Below are 17,608 nucleotides of genomic sequence, written 5' to 3' on the forward strand. Positions count from 1 at the left end.
CCAAAGTGTGAAAGTGGCGTTCTGATCACAACCTGATCAGATACATAGTTGAAGGGTTTCTGTACGATACCATGGAGGAGACGAAATCATATTCAACAGAAAATAGTGAGAAGCCTGGAAAAATTCTACAAAACACTCATGATGATGGTAATAAAGGAAATGACCACAGGGACAACAATAGACGACATATCTATTATGCACTAAATGCAGCCTATTCCTACACTCAAGTATAGACTCGTCTGTTGAAAAAAAATTGTTTTATCACCTATGTAAATCTATGTTAATAAATTCTTGTAATGTTTATTTACATCTGTTTTTTTTCAAAACTATGAATATCAATTTTTATTATTTTATTTTATATTAGAATTATACTACATTTTTTATAATCAAATCTATTCTTCAATTATTAAAAGCTATAATTTTTCCAGATATCATACTGATTTCACACCAGGATTCGGTAGGTTGAGCTGACAAATGTTTGGTTTCACAGTAGACAGAGAATTTTTACTTCTGCAATATTCTCTTCCAAGACAGCAGGAATTTTTCAGGCTCTCACTATTTCTTTGTTGAATATGATTTCGTCTCCTTCATGGTATCGTACAGGAATCCTTCAACTATGTAATCATGATCAGAGTTGTGATCAGATCGCCACTTTGGCACAGTCTTTCTGGAGGAATCGTTTGGTCCACAGTCATCATCATTCGTGGTCTATATATTCAACAGTAACTCATGTTTCTCTTTAATGCAGGAGGTTTTGATAGCAAAATTCTTTCTTATCATACTCCCATATATGCAAGGACACAACTGTAATATTGTTTCACTGTCACTTAGAACATATTAAATTTATATTCAGTGTAAGGAGGTATGCAAATCATCCATCATTATCATGAGTGCTTTGTAGCATTTGGCCAGATGGAAACACATTCTGTCTGAATTGTTGAGGTCGCTGACTCGAACCTCCATGTAATGCGATTCATTGAATTTAAGGAGTTTTGGATAGGAATGATGTCATCATAATTACAACATTCTTCCGGCTAAAGATCTTTATGCAAGACATTTACCTGGATGTTTGGCAAAGCAGTAGTGGAAGCCAACGATTTGTCATTGAGCACAGTCTCTTTCAGCTTTGATACGGCATAAAGTAATATCAGTTTTCCAGCATACCTCTTATGCACTAAATATTTCCAAATTGACGATAATCTCTACCCAAGATTCGCCATATTTTTCGAAATCGAAAGGTTCGTTATTATAATCTTGATAATTTTCCAATACCTGACCTTTTGGAAGACCATCCCTGTTGATTTCTGTACTACTAGAATATTTTCAATGATTTCTCATGGTTAAAAACGTTCAAGTGAATTCCTGGTTTTTTGTCAATCATGTTTGAAGAAGCTTCAATAACGAGTCATTTGTCTTATCGAATCTTGAAAAAGACTTGATATTTCCGAATGTTCTGATGCAATTTTAATAATATATTGGAACCATAATCTTGGCAACAAAACGTAGCGTTGAATTCAGTCTCATACAAAGCAGGTAGTTCGGAGCAGGTAAAGCCATATGGGTGTCTTTTATGTAGAATTTTGAAATTTTTCTTCATCTTTTGCACTCTTATTCATGTTTGTACTCACTGAAATCGCTACTACATCACTGTCGTCTTTGTGATGAATTATTGTCGTCGGGAAGAGGAGTTTTGCAGTGAATCGCTCTGCTCTGATCTGTAATGAGCAACGGAAGCTACCCTCTTTTTAAACACCATTCTCTTTGCATAGTTTAGTTTCTTCTTGTCCAAAAACGCTACAAAATCAAGCAATGCTTGGTAGCATTTGACATGTGAGTCTACATCAGAAGATGAATTCAAAATGTTGAGTACAACACTTAGAAATCAGAAAATTTCAACAAGATATCTGAACACACCATCACACACTCGTAAGGAACCTTGGATTCTCGACAACGTTCCAACAAGCGTCGCTACTACCGATTGAATTATTTTGTGAGGTCTTCGAACAGTTTGCTATAGGGGGTTGTGTCTATTGAATACTTTTTAATTGCACCCTTTAGTGGCTCTAAATACTATCTCACTTGGCAGAGAATTGAAAGCTTCTATCGTGGAGATGGATTTGCAGCAATTTTCTTCACCCACACTGGTTCTCATTCGCTTCTGCAGCAGCTTTCACGTTCGTTCAAATCAGCAGAAGTTTCTGGAGAAGTCTGCCGACCTCTCACTGCGCATGTCTGTTAATTGCTGATTCGGTTAATTGCACTGCAGGCGGATGCTTTGCTGAATTCATGTTTGGATGATTCCATCTGGTCTAGATGGTTTGGAAGTAGAAGTACAATGCAGAGTTGAATCACTGGCCCATTGACCACCGTCCCTGCCCTTCGCTACTACCGATTGAAGGTCTTCGTCCAGTGTATCCGGTCTCACCGAGTCCATTCAGTCTACCGAGTGGCATTTCCTCGATCTCTCAATACCTTTACATAAGATAGCCTTCTCAACACAATGTACTTCATATGAGGCATTCCATGAGAGTCGACATATATATTAGGTGCTTCAACTTTCTCCTATGATATGACTGCACATTGTTTGTATATTATGGTTCTGGGATGGTAGACTAGTTGATTTTTGAGCATCATTATTGAATGTTGGAAGCCAAGCAACAAATTTGTCTGATTTTAGAGAGTTGAGCTGACTTGGTTGAAAGGTCGACAATGAAGAGAGTTTTTGATTTCTGCAACATTCACTTCCATGATAGCGAGATCACTTTTCACGATTTCTTTGTTGATTACATTAACGTACAGCGTCCAGTTTTAAGTTGACATTATTAATATAGATTTTCACTACTGTTACATGGTTGAATTGCATAATTATAACATTATAGTTTAGCCTAACGTGTTACAATATAATTTTTCTTTAGAAAGTAATATAATAGTTTTTCAGTTTTGTTACTAGTCATCAGCACTCCTCAAACTATGATTTTGTTCGTGTTGCCAAATTAATATAAATTATTTGAAAAATAATATTTCTAGTTCTAAGAATATTATATTTTCTAATCTGTATTCAATGGAAAATTTGTTTTGTAAGGCAATAAATTTGATTGATTGTATGACTAATTATTGTTCTAATTTTGTTTTAGTAATTCACAATTTATTGAATTTTTCGAATAATTACAGTTTTAATTCATCTTTGAATACAGATTTCAGTTGAAGTTTAGTTAATGAATTGAACTTGGCTGAAAAATCATCTTTTGAACACAGCTCAGTGCTGTACTCTTTATAACAGAGAACGGCCCTAGAAATCAGCTGTTGATTCATTGATTTCAAACAGGACCTCTGTAGGTCCATTCACTTCATAAAGGAATTTGTTATTGATGAACATAAACTTCAATGTAGATTATATCTATAGCTAGTGAGCGTCCTATAAAAAATGCTGACATATTGGAAGTGAACATTATTTGCTTTTAAAATACTGTAGTTATATATTTCATCAATATTCAAACATGATTATATATAATTCAGTATGAGATAAAAATGCGAATGATGATAAAAATTACCTCTACAAAATAATGTTTTCATAGAACTTGAACTTTAATGGTTTAAGTTTAATAAGAGAAACCAGCATGAGTTTCCTTTAATTTGAAGTTCATTTCTTTAAGTTTGAATTTTGAGTTACTATCACTTTAATTCTAGTTAACAAAGAGTCTAAGAGTCTATACTTGAGAAGAACACATTAATTGAGATGGGTGACTCTATTCCTTGAAATAAAGCATAAGATATAGCAATGGCTGTGATAACAACACAGATTGAAATCCCGGCAAAGTTTCATCAAAACAACTAATGAGCTTATAACACCACAAGTTCGAAGACTTGCTTTGTGGAGGAAGGGGCTGCCGGTTTCCATCTGCCATACACTACATGGAAGTCTCTGAATCGTTTGAGAACAGGTGACACTAGATGCAGGTCGGATAGGGTTATAGTGAGGATGCAATGTGCCAATGTGCAATCACTCAAAACTATCAACACCTCATGACCTGTCCAAATATGGAAATACATCGCAAGATGGAGGATATTATTTTAGGGAATGACAAAGCAGTTTCTGCGGCTAAATTTTTGAGTAGTATTTGACTCTGTGTGCCCCCAGACACGAAAGAAGGATACTATAGAAAATTCATAAATAATTTTACTCATTCAACAAAACTAAATGTTTCAAAAAGATTAATATGAAAGACCCAGAATACATTACATATTTTGAAAATTGTAAGAATATCCTGATTTTGACAAACAATTTAACCTTACGACGGACGCAAGCAATTTAGCTGTTGAAGCAGTTCTCAGCCAGGTCAAAGACAGATAGACCTGCCTTGTACATATGCAAGTAGAACACTTCATGTAACCGAAATAAATTTTTCAACTATTGAAAAAAAACTGTTGGAAATAGTTTGGGAAACCAAGTACTTCCGCCCCTATCACCATGTAAGAAAAGTTGAAATATTCACTGACCACAAACCCCTACAATGGATATTCTCTATGAAAGAGCCTAATTCAAAACTATTGAGATTCAAACTAAAATTAGAAGAATTTGATTACGATATGTTGCAAAAAAAAACAAATCAAAGTGCAGATGCCTTTGAATAATAATAGCACCAACAACCAAAACTCACCCAAATTATATAGTGATATTGATGTTATCATTAACTTCAAATTTCAGACCAATCTCCTTACTTAGTTCAGCATCAAAATTCATCTAACCATCCAGTTATATTGAACAGGAAAAAAATATTTCTGATAATGTCAGTTTGGTTTCAGACAGGATCGGGGCACATCACACGCGTTCTTTGAATCAATAAGGCACTTTAGTGGAAAAATAGGCAACAAAAACAGTTTCCTGATAACATCCTTCGACCTGGCAAAGGCATTCAATTCTATAGACAGAAAAACGCATAAGTCTGACATGCTAGAAAGTAATCCCTTGACTGGTTCAATAGTAACTTAGAAAATAGGTCTCAATAAGTTTCCATCAATGGCATAGAATTCATACAGACAATGTTTCGTAGAAACAAGTAGTTCTATGAATGATGTTACGACATTATTTACACATATTATTATGTGACTTCATCACCATAATACATATTATATATATATATATATGATTAAAAAACAGCCGACATTCAATTTACTAGAGCAAATGAAATGCCTTCATCTTGAGATGTAGGCAACACGCCACGCCAACTAGTTCCTACAAACACTCTACTTATTCGAATGAGATTCTACTTTTCTACTTCTTCGAGTTGGACTCTAATTTTTCGAGTTGTACTGTACTTTTCCAGTCGGACTGTACTTTTTCTAGTTGACCTGTACTTTTCCAGTCGGACTGTAGTTTTTCTAGTTGGACTCTACTTTTCGAGTTGGACTCTACTTGTTCGAATGAGACTCTACTTGTCTACTTGTTCGAGTGAGAACTTGTGTGAGACCGTCTCTTTTAAAACTACTTGTTTGTACGGAACTTTGTCTGTATGAGACTACTACAGTATTTAAGCTCTATTATTTACTATTTAGTTTAAAAGCACTACTTGTCTCTGTGACATGTATCCCATATGTACGTACCATTATGTTTCAATAAAAATTTGGATTTACATGTTTCAGTACAGGTTAACAACAGGTAATACATTCAATACAACAATAATGTGGTCATGTTATGTGAAAAATAAATTCCCTTACGGTATGTTGTGGTCATAGAAATTTGTGGTGGTGGAATGGCTTACAAATTTAGATTTTATCTAACATTTTTAACCAGAATTCGGCATTGGATTATCAGAAGAATCACTACTATCGCTAGGCCTTACGGTTCGATTTTCTTCAGATAGTGTATCATCACTGGATGAGCATCTCCTGACTGCGATTCTGGGCCAGAAGTACGTTTCATCACTACTTTCAACATTCCTCTCCTGGTTGGATGGTGCAGCACTAGCATTCTCCAATAGTGCGTCACTCTCTGTTTGTCCTTGTCTACAAACATTTTCCCTCGAGACATAGGGAGGAGGTGGACCTTCGCGAGGAGGCAACGAAATTACCTGAAATAACATCATTTATTTAGTTAGCAAATCAATTCTAATTTGTGTATAGTGAGGTCCACGTTATAAAGGCAGTATTTGATTAACCTTCTATCCTTGGTTCTATCCTTGTCTATAATGTTGTAATGTTATAAATGCAATAGGTTTTCTAAGACCTGGCATGTGATAAATAAATCAATCAATCAATCTATCATTCGAAAAAGCATATAGCACTATCCTTTTCTAGCTTCGCAAAGTTGCCTGATCGTTTTTCAACAATGTAAAAATACAATCAATTCCCAAAATATTCAATTTTAAATTAAAAAAATATTAATTAATGATAGAAGAATATATGTTCTTGACGAATAAAATATAATTATTTTAACAAAAATTAACAGTTAATATAACATCAGATATACTGGTATCAGCTATTCTATATAGAAGGCAGTGGCTCGGCAACGCTGTTATCCTATCTTTCTCCACTGTCATTATAACGTGGACATCACTGTACTTTTACTGAATACGTTCTGCTCACAATTTATTATTAAAGAATTGAAAAATATATTTTCATCACGAATAAAATATAATTGAATATTTTTTTAACAAGAATGAACAGTTAATATTACTTCAGATATACCGGTATCAGCTATCCTCTATAGAAGGCAGTGGCAAGACAGAGAATTGGCAATGCTGTCCTCCAATCATTTTCTACTGCCATTATAACGAGGAACTCTTTAATAAAGATGATGTGGAAAGCGAAAAGGGACCAGTTGTCGGTAGAGTAAAATGTTCAGGGAGACAATAATAGACTAGGGTCAAAAATATCGATTTAGAATTTTCAATCGATTGTCATGCAGTAACATTTCCTTTGTTGATCAGAATCGATTGAAAAGTCGACTTTTTCGTCGATTATATGAACATAGTCCAGTTATAACATTGTCCTGTTTTTATGTTTGAATAGGCATAACTCAGTCATTTTTCAAGATATTAATCTGAATATTTTTTTAAATTGTTCTTTATAGTCTCCTTTATTGAGGAAAAATGATATCTCAAATTTGATTTTTTGAGACAACTGGTCCCTATTTGCTTTCCACATCACTTATAGTTTTTTTTTAATACGTTCTGCCCGCCTTCATTCAGTATTTCTGAGTCAATATCTACGGTTTAAAGCCCGCCGCAAAGTGAATCCAGCCCAATCCACGCCTGGGAAGTTTTGTAAAAGCGTGGACCGTGAACCTGGGTTGACATTGCTGAACAGACCCAACCCAGCGTGTAACTTTCGTGTAGATTTCGTGGATTGCACTTTGCGGCAAGCCTTATTTTTATGTTGATTGTCTCAAATCTTCTCAATACAATCCCATGTTTTAGTGATGAAAAATAACACAAAAATACCTCAGAGTAGGGTGGAGGCTCCACAGGATGTCCCACAAATTGTACTCCATTATTTATGTTGTAAGTTACAAGGCAGTTCAAGCCTGATGAACGGTTGAGGTACAAGTCCAAGTCATAAATCTGTGGAAAATATAAAACAAAACCTATAATGTAACAGAGCTTCCCAAAAATTATATTTCTATTAACAACACAATCTAATCTGTAACTGGCATAATTTTACAAGAATTGATAAATCCATGGTGAATAGTAAATTTAATCTTTGCAATGGATATTTGAAAAAAATGCCTATTCACTACCGCTATGATAAAAATCTTGAGTACAAATGAATAATTATTATGAACATCTTTAAAATGTGAGTTCCCAACACAAAACCGTAATTTATTTCAATAAAATAATCTGAGTTTATCAGAGATTGACAATAACCGAAACCGGCCTTTCTAAGTATCAATAAATCTGTGGTTTTTGACAATTTCTTAGTCTCTTTCATTCAACAAAAATTATATGTCTATTAACAACACAATCTAATCTGTAACTGGCATAATTTTACAAGAATGGTAAATAAATAAATAAATCCATGATGAATAGTAAATTTAATCTCCCATGGATATTTGAAAAAAATAATGCCTATTCACTACCGCTATGATAAAAATCTTGAGTACAAATGAATAATTATTATAAACATCTTTAACATGTGAATTCCCAACACAAAAACGTAATTAATTTCAATAAAATAATCTGAATACTATTAATAAACCACATTAGTTCAAATCTGTTTTCAAACTTCTTTAGTTTGTTGACTACAGTTTTGATAAAAATGTTGACTACAAATGCATTATTATGCACAAATGTTAATACTCAACACAAAAAATGTAATCTATTTTAACAAAATTAATAGGCCACATCAGTTCAAGTTTTTTTCACAAAATAAAACAGAGATGAGCGGTACTACCTTCTTCAGTTAATCAAGCTACGTACAGCCGTAAGCCCCACGAACACACGCATTTCAATCTTCATCAGCTGGTGAAATGCTTATTATATCTGTATTTGTGAAGAAACAGTAGGATACAGATATAAGTATAGCACCAGCTGATAAAAAGCGAAATACATGTGTTCGTGACGCTCAAGTCTGTACGCACCTGTAGAATACAAAAAGTAGTACAAATATAATTTACTATTCATTGTCATAGGCCTGGTTTCCAGGACACTCATTAAATCTGCAGGTTTAACGTTCCATCAGATTTAATGAGTGTCCTAGAAATCTGGCCTTAATCTTATTACTAGTCGGATATGTAGTATGTATCATCTTATAAATGAAATGAAAATATACATTAATTCAGATTTTATTTTGTTATCCTTTATTATTTATGCAAGTTTAGTCTGGAATCTTTTGTTATCCTTATTATTTATGCAAGTTTGGCTGAGATCTTACCTCGGTTTCTAGACGGTGGTGGAGACTGAGAGGATTCCGTAGATGATATGGATAACGCAGTTGGTTATTCACATTGTTAGGCCGACTACGTCTATCAGTAACTGGATACCGAGCACTAACAACCGTTCGCTTCATGTGAGTCCTGCATATTGTAACAACCAATATGGTAACTACCAGCATAAAAGCGATTGCACTACCTGCAAAATAAAATAATATATTAATAAAATAAACTATAATAATATAATCATTACATAATATATTAAACAACTTCGATCAAGAAAAACCGTTGCAATGTGAATTAAAACCATGTAAGTAAGAGAACCTGCAGCCTGCAGCTGCTTAGCAAACTGAGCTCAAAAGTAGACTATAGGCCACGCCATCAATGGTATGAGATCACTAGGAATATCTTCTCTAATGCTATTTCCTCATTTTCATTCAATCAATTACGCTGGATGAAACCCTTACAAGTCTAAGTTAGACATTAGCGATTAGTAACAATTTATGAATATTAACATTAACCACTTTAGGCATACAGAAAGGGAACAGAAGGATAAATTTCAACTGAAATAAGACCGTATTTTGAACTGATAACGCTCGGAGTAAACCATTTCCAATGCTGTTTTTTTTCTGAATATGTTGAATTAAACATTGATTTCAAGTCAAACTTTAACTTTAATAGATATATTTTAAATTTGACTAAGAAGTGCTTAAAACTGCAATCATCAATAGATAATTATTTGAGCTTAAAAAAGAATAGCTTATAGCCGCATATCATAACATATCTCATCATAACAAATTTAATTATAATTTGTTATGGGTAATTATTATCCATTTTTTCATGTCAATGAATTTTATTTTTTACCAATAAAGATCTTGGAAATAATAAAAAACCTATTTCCAGTATTGCAATCAAGAAAATAATTAAATTATGAATTACAATGAGAAGACTTCGTTTTTACCAACTGTTCATACGGTATCCTATTATAATAAGCGAGCAATTTCTCGAACTAAATTTTAGTTTTAGTACATTCATTTCAAAGTTCATCAAATCAATTCAACTTGTAATATAAGCAGAAGTCAAAGATAAATTAATTCTGTAAATTAATTAATTAAATTATGAATAAATTAACTAATCCTATAAACTCAGTAACTCAAAAGTCTTCTTTCTTCCATGCATCAAGCACAAGCACGTGACATAACAATCCACGTGGGAACAGTCAACGGAAGCAACCGATTGTTAACGAAGTTAGCCGATGTTAGAGTAGTAGCCACGCCTACCGGTCCGTTTCTGCTGCAATCTCTATTCTGGACTTCAGTTCCATGGTTTTCTCACTTCTATGATTAAACCCTATTTAGAGTATCACATACTATTTATTAATAAATTTCTCATTAGAAATATATGAAAAATATTTTTGAATGATTTAAAAATAAATTTCCATAATTGGGATTGAATATTTTGTTAGTTAATTATATTTCTACATTGTTAAAAAACGATTTGGCAAAGTTGTAGAGCTAGAAAATGTTAGCGCTATCTGCCTTATCAAATGATAGACATGGATATCAACACCAATTTAATAAAATACTGTCATTACAACGTGGACCTCACTGAAGAGATTAGAATCCAAACAAATCGTCTCAAGCCAAATTGAGAAAATAAATTTACCGATGACAATGTAGATTGTGGTCTGCAGAAAGTGGATATCATTCAATCGTTGTTGATCAGCAGAAGATATTCCGTTGTCACTGTCGATATATGCTGAAAAACAATAAACATGATATTAAAATTAGGAATATATGTAGTCACAACTAGATTACTCAAATACAATGACAATATCAAATAAGGTTGACTATGAACGTACACGGCTTAACACATTTCATCATCATATTGATTTCAATCTAAAGATACATTTCATGGAATGCTCCAGAATCTATTTATTATGTCAATAAAATGTCATGTAAAATCTGATTTGGAATCGAAAGTAACCTGCCTCAAGGTCAAATCTTCACTTTTTGTGTAGTTGAGAAGTTGATATTGTGGTAATTATTCATATTGAATGAAAAAGACTAGTAAACTAGTTTATCAGAGATTGACAATGGTGTAATAACCGAAACCGGTCTTTCTAAGTATCAATAAATCTGTGGCTTTTTGACAATTTCTTAGTCTTTTTCATTCAAGTCAAATCTTCATTTATAATACAGATATTTCCAGAAATATGCACTATTCAATATTTCTTAGTCTTTTTCATTCAAGTCAAATCTTCATTTATAATAGAGATATTTCCAGAAATATGCACTATTCAATACATCATGGAATGTCCCAAAAATTATTTAACTATCCCAATAATAAAAATAAATCATTTGTCACTGGCTTGTGCACATTTGATTGTACATTTCAATAAACATCAAATATAATATGAGCTTAGGACCAGTTGCATTGGACTACGAATAAAATTTTACATAAGTTCTGACCGATTAAAAACATATTGGTGAAACGAAAAATTATCAAGCCAATGGTTATTGAGATAATACAATAGTTTCTGGTACATAAATGAAATGTACCGAATACTTGTAATCAAATCTAGAAGTTTTGATTACTTCAATTGAAATGTCCATTAACAAGGATGTCAATCAGAAGTGATCATAAGGTGGGCCGTCCACTAGAACAGTTTTCGTCCGAACTAGCATCGGCCGAAAACTACCGAACGCGACCGAACGGTCCCCCAACAAAGAAAGAAGTAGATGCTCGTCCATTGCAACAGGTTCATACGGCCGATCAATTTTTTGATCCGAATTGAATGGGATTTTCCGGCTCTATACGGCCGAACTAACTTGTCGAGCTGAGACAACCAAGTGTTCCTAACCTAAAATTGTTTCACAGTCTTGTTTGTTTTTTGAAGTTGTTCTGTTGTATAAAGTTGTAACTATGGACAATGAGAAGTTGATAAGTTTGATTCAAGAGCATGTTTCATTGTGGGATATGCGAGACAAAAGGTATCACCGTTGTGATATTCAAAGGAATCTGTGAACAAAGATTGCTTAATAATGAATCAATCTAGCAATTTCATTGCTAATAATGAAAAATCTAGTGGATATTTGTTGAAGGTAAGATTATTGTAATGAATAACTAATTTAGTGGATATTTGTTTATTCAATTTTCAAAATCTCAATACAATCAATGTTTATGAAAAATTTTGTTGGCTATGATAGTAGTTAATTCAATAATTGGCAACTAGACTGACGTAAACGGTTGCAATGGACGACCATATGCGGCCGAATTAACAGCTGGCAGATTCGTCCGATCCAACGGCCGAACGGATCGGTTGAATACGGTTCCAGTGGACGGTTACACTAACTCAATAATCCCAAGAGCCAACTCGACGAGATACAAAATTGGCTCTGCCCTTCTCGATAGTTCAATATCAAAGTCATATCTGTTGACGTGAAGAAATTTGAACTGTGATGACCATTCGGCCACAAAGATAATTAACAAAATATGCTGAAAGACTTGATTTATTACGTGAGTTATAATATTGTAGTTTTTATTAGATATTTATGATAACTTATCTGATGTACTGTTGAAACAATTTGTTTATTCTATATATATTCGTATGGTCAGGGGAAAAACATAATAGGTACTCCTCACTATAGAAGAGACGTCAAGAAAAATTAAAATCATATGCTTGCCAGTTGAGTAGCTTTGTCAATAAATAAATAAATAAAATAAAGTTACATGAAAACACTATACAGTGTTCTAAACTTTTAGATTGGTACTTGCAGGTCTCTCAGCCACTGGAGAGCATCTGGACTAAGAGTAAGGAAACCTGCAGCCCCAGTTGAGAAACTATATAGTGGGCACTCATCGGTAATATGGTGGAGCGTTTGCATTCCACCGCACTCACAATCTGCTGACTCCGCAAGACCCCATTTATGAATTGTCGCTTTTACCCTACTGCAACCAGTCCTTACCCTATTTAGGCGCACCCATGTTTTCCTAGGCAGAGAGAAACCCGTCGGGAGGGCAGATACGTTGATTCTATCTCTATTCTCACCTCCCAACAGTTGACATCGCTCTTGCCATACAGTCAAGGCTTGCTGGTTACTCATTCTGCTGCTCAGCCATGGGGGTTGTTAGCGGGATTTCAGTCTCAGAACTGGTTGAGGGTCGAGAAATTGATGAATGGGGAGAGACTGATTTCTATCTATCTGATCCCATAATCTACTGGTAGATTTTGAGCGACGGAGATCTGGCGGTTCAATGTGCGAGAGTGCAGGTAGCCAATGTTTATTCTATTATTCATACTATTTGTAAGTTTTTCTTTTTTCCGAATAAAGCTGAATTCACTCACAACAGTTACTGTGAAAATATAATTCCCACTAGTTCTAAATGGACTATCCCACTCAGCCCGGTGAAGTATGAATAATCCCATTACAACTTATAGGAATTATACTTTCACTGTTCAATGTTGTGTGCAAATCCATCTTTAATTTTCATTCCAAATGGAAAATATTGATCCATTCACAAGAGACTTTTATGTAAAAAAGGACGATTAAAAAGAAACTGAGCGGAATTAAATAAAGTACACTATTTTTGTTTCGACTGTAAGTACACAGTCACTAGTTTTGAGGAGACATTCAGCATATTTTTTAAATTACAGTTGGAATATTCTGGAAATATTATACTCACGTTTATGAATTTCTGAGCAACAAGCGAGTCTGACAGTGGCTGTGCAATTAGCATCAATGAACTGCTGACAACACCATGAAACTGGAATACATCTTCCATCACATGTTAGCTTTCCTTGACAAGGCGACGTCCCTAGAAAAAAAACTCCATTGAAAAAAGTTCTCATACTTTCTGAATATAAAATAAAACCTTTTTATATGCAATACAAACAATTGAAGGTCCTGCCAAACCCGATTTATATATATTCAAGAGATATTGTTTATTGTTTTTGAAGGGACGGATTCAAGGATCCAAAGGTTCAAAGAACCCTTCACGTCAACCGAAGCTTATTGTGTTCCCAAGTAATACGTTAGTTAGGCAAACCAATACCTATGAAGAGATAAGGAAAATTCTCAGCAACCACTGAGAATCGCATTACAAAAAATTAATGAACTAATGACTGGTTGGGCGGTAATAGTTGGCGAATAATTGATATGCGAAATGGACTATATTGCATACAGTTTACAACAATATATTAAAAAAAAGAATGATTTACCCGTTAGTCGGTCAGGGTAAGGGTATATGTGACTGTACTACCTGCAGGGTTCCAGAATAAGCGAATTATACATGGTGGTAGAGAATTAGCGTAGAGTTGTTTCTTTGTTGAGATTGGATTTACAACTAATGTATTATTCAAGGAAAGAATCAAAGTATCCTGACGGTGGCTATCTTTTCTTGCCTACCGGTCAGATAAGCCTCTATCGCTGACCTCTACAATGACATGTTCAAACAAGTTGTGTTTAATTTAAGAAGGGTTTCTAGTGAAACGAACAATTGAATAAATGAAATTGATGATGGTGAGGATGTGGTCCGTTTCATTAAGGCTGTGCAAAGGCTAAAAATAAACTTTCTAGTCGTGATATTTCTCAAAGTTTCTCGATTTTTATATCATCAAGCTATCAAAATGAAAAAGTTTTCTCAGGAAAACATTTTTTTTCCGATCATTACTTTTTGAGATATGAGCGCCTGAAGTTTGAATTTTTGGGAAGGAACATTTCAAATTCCGTAAGATATAAATCCATGAGATTTAGAGGATGTCTTCATGGTATTGTTGATCTAGTAAAACAAAAATTTTCTGAAAATATCAGTTTCTGAAAAAGTTATTCAATTTACCAAAAATAACTCAACTAAAAGTTATTTCTGGTTATTTTTAGTAAATTGAATAACTATCTTAAAAATTGATATTTTGAGAAAATTTTTGTTTTACTAGATCAACAATACCATGAAGAATCCATCCTCTAAATCTCATGGATTTATCTCTTAAAATAACTCAACTAAAAGTTATTTCTGGTTATTTTTAGTAAATTGAATAACTATCTTAAAAATTGATATTTTGAGAAAATTTTTGTTTTACTAGATCAACAATACCATGAAGAATCAATCCATCCTCTAAATCTCATGGATTTATCTCTTACCGAATTTGAAATTTTTCTGTCCCAAAAATTTAAACTTTAGGCGCTCATATCTCAAAAAGTAATGATCAGAAAAAAATGTTTCCCTGAGAAAACTTTTTCATTTTGATAGCTTGATGATATAAAAATCGAAGAACTTTGTAAAATATCACGAGTAGAAAGTTTATTTTTAGCCTTTGCACAGCCTTAAATCACAAAGATTGCGCTGGGCTGGTCATGTTGAGAGAATGGCAGAGCAACGAATGCAAAGAGCAATTTATAAGGCCAGGATGGAAGGCAGAAGACGACAGGGGACACCACGCAACCGATGAAGTGGAGGATGATCTCCTTAAGATGGGGATAATAGCATGGAGACGAAAGACTGTGGCCGTTATGTGTGGAGGGCTCTTGTGCGAGAGGCTAAAGCCATAGAGAAACAATAGGATAAGTAGATATCTCATGGTATAGGGCGTTTATGTCGCAACTTTTACTGTTATCTCAAGCCGATAGTCCACGTAGTTCTTTCCCGTGAAGCTTTATGACGCTGGTAGTCTCTCATATTGTGCCGTTCATACACTCTTACCCGGTCAAAACGGTAAAAACCGCCAATAATCGACAGTAATCGGCTTGAGATAACAGTAAAAGCTGCGACATAAACGCCCTATACCATGGGATATCTACTTATGCTATTGTTTCTCTATGGCTTTAGCCTCTCGCACAAGAGCCCTCCACACATAACGGCCACAGTCTTCTTGAAGAAAACTTCTTCATTTTGATAGCTTGATATACAAATCGAAAAACTTTGAAAAATATCACGAGTAGAAAGTTCATTTTTAGCCTTTGCACAGCCTTAAAAGTCCTCATCTCAAGACAGACTTATATAAGAAATATAATTTTTTTCATCACAGAAATATAAATCTATTCACAATCCGTAAAAAAAATCACGGGAAACAGAGCCAAGAAAATATTGATAAATGGATCCAAAAAAATTACTTTGATTTAGGAACAAGACATAGTAACATATATTTTCTCCATTTCTAACCACCACATTGTATCCTATTTTCCATTCCAATCTATTTTCAAAGAATAAGAGAAAACTCAAGAATGAGAAAGTTATAAGAGAAAGTTTATCTAGAATTTCCTCAAACATGGAATCTATATTTTATTCTTCTGTAATGTATGAAAATATTCCGCTATTTATAACTATTTATTAACCACTATTGGCTAGCACACAAGTTTTATTTTATGCTAGTCGAGCCTAAAGGAATGAATATGAATGTATTCACAAATTTTGCAGTGTTGTAGATTATTATTTTATATTTAACGTTATATCACAGAGAAACGATAGCGTAAGTAGATATCCCATGGTATAGGGCGTTTATGTCGCAACTTTCACTGTTATCCCAAGCCGATAGTTCACATAGTTCTTTCCTATGCAGCTGTGTGACGCTGGTAGTCTCTCAAATTGTGCCGTTCATACACTATCACCCCAACAAAACAGTAAAATTGACAATAATTGACAGTAATCGGCTTGGGATAACAGTAAAAGTTGCGACATAAATTCCCTATACCATGGGATATCTACTTACGCTATTGTTTCTCTATGGTTATATTGAGATAATTATGATTGAGCACTGATATGTGCATTCATTCATTCATTTATACTTCACTGCATTTTCAAATAAATTGAATTTGAATTATGAACTGTTCTGTAGCAACAGTCTTATGGAGTACAGCGCTGCCAGATTTCAAAGAATCCAGAGATCCTGTGGAATAATTGTGAGAGAAAGAGCGCAAAAGAGTATGGGTCTTTTTGATAGAATCGGCATAAAAACGGCAACCGTGTGCTCCAATTTTCTCTTGAACATTGACTCCGTGCTGCAAACTAAGGTACATTATACACTATACATTTTACACACAAAAATGCCAAAGGTCAGTTTAGTATTGAATTGTCAGTTTGTCGTACTCTGTCATTTTTTATCATCAACACCACCAACATCAGATTACCTGAGAGAACATATTTTTAAAGAGAGAGAGAGAGTGACTTACCACAATTTCGTTCAGATTCATCCTCCCCATCAGCACAGTCTAGCCTTCCATCACAAACATATCTTTGATGAATACATGTTCTGAGTTACATGAAAATGGTTTTTACCGCAATGACCTTTTCCTAAAAAAATGAATTCAGAAGAGTTTATATTAGAATAGAACATGTCTTGTAGTAATTATAATGTGATGTCGCTTATTTAAACTCATCAAAATAAATAGGTGGAATCAATTTGGAAAGTAATTTTCACACCTATATCTCATAAAATATTCATTCATAATTAATGGTATTCAATTGATATTGACATGAGGATGAATTTTATTCAGTTTGAAAATAGCTGTATATTCTGACTTGAAAATCTTCAACTTGATTCGAAAAACACCATTATCTTTTAGTAGGTTAATTCCATGCTGAATAAAAGCAGTTTCTAATCAGCAATAACAGTAAATGACATTTGAAAAAGTTGACAGAATCGTCAAACCAGCTGCAGAGTGATTTATGTCGAAAATCAGCATGGCTTGAATAGAGGTAGTAGCCGATGACTGTCTCACTGAATCTGACCGTCGTATTCATATGGGA

At 34.0% G+C, this 17,608-nt stretch overlaps 1 protein-coding gene across 1 annotated transcript; it reads right to left on the reverse strand.

Moving 5' to 3' along the window:
• Window positions 1-1,245: 1,245 nt before the first annotated feature.
• LOC120354879 (low-density lipoprotein receptor class A domain-containing protein 3-like) lies at window positions 1,246-17,105 on the reverse strand. The gene is made up of 6 exons (XM_039442869.1): window positions 17,032-17,105; window positions 13,553-13,684; window positions 10,532-10,624; window positions 8,869-9,065; window positions 7,440-7,559; window positions 1,246-6,068 (listed from the first exon to the last, which is right to left on the reverse strand). Exons 4-6 carry the CDS (start codon window positions 9,046-9,048, stop codon window positions 5,784-5,786), a joined length of 585 nt encoding a protein of 194 aa, XP_039298803.1. The 5' UTR covers window positions 9,049-9,065; window positions 10,532-10,624; window positions 13,553-13,684; window positions 17,032-17,105; the 3' UTR covers window positions 1,246-5,783.
• Window positions 17,106-17,608: the final 503 nt, after the last annotated feature.

This window comes from Nilaparvata lugens, chromosome X, assembly GCF_014356525.2.
Source record: "Nilaparvata lugens isolate BPH chromosome X, ASM1435652v1, whole genome shotgun sequence".
NCBI lineage: Eukaryota > Metazoa > Arthropoda > Insecta > Hemiptera > Delphacidae > Nilaparvata > Nilaparvata lugens.

Bases quoted from the DNA above. Each gene is read 5' to 3' on its own strand.
- LOC120354879 (XM_039442869.1), bottom strand. From the start codon at position 9,048: ATGCTGGTAGTTACCATATTGGTTGTTACAATATGCAGGACTCACATG. The intron at 7,560-8,868 runs GTAAGATCTCAG...TATTTTCCACAG, and splicing joins ACCACCGTCTAGAAACCGAG to ATTTATGACTTGGACTTGTA. The intron at 6,069-7,439 runs GTATTTTTGTGT...ATGTTATTTCAG, and splicing joins AGCCTCCACCCTACTCTGAG to GTAATTTCGTTGCCTCCTCG.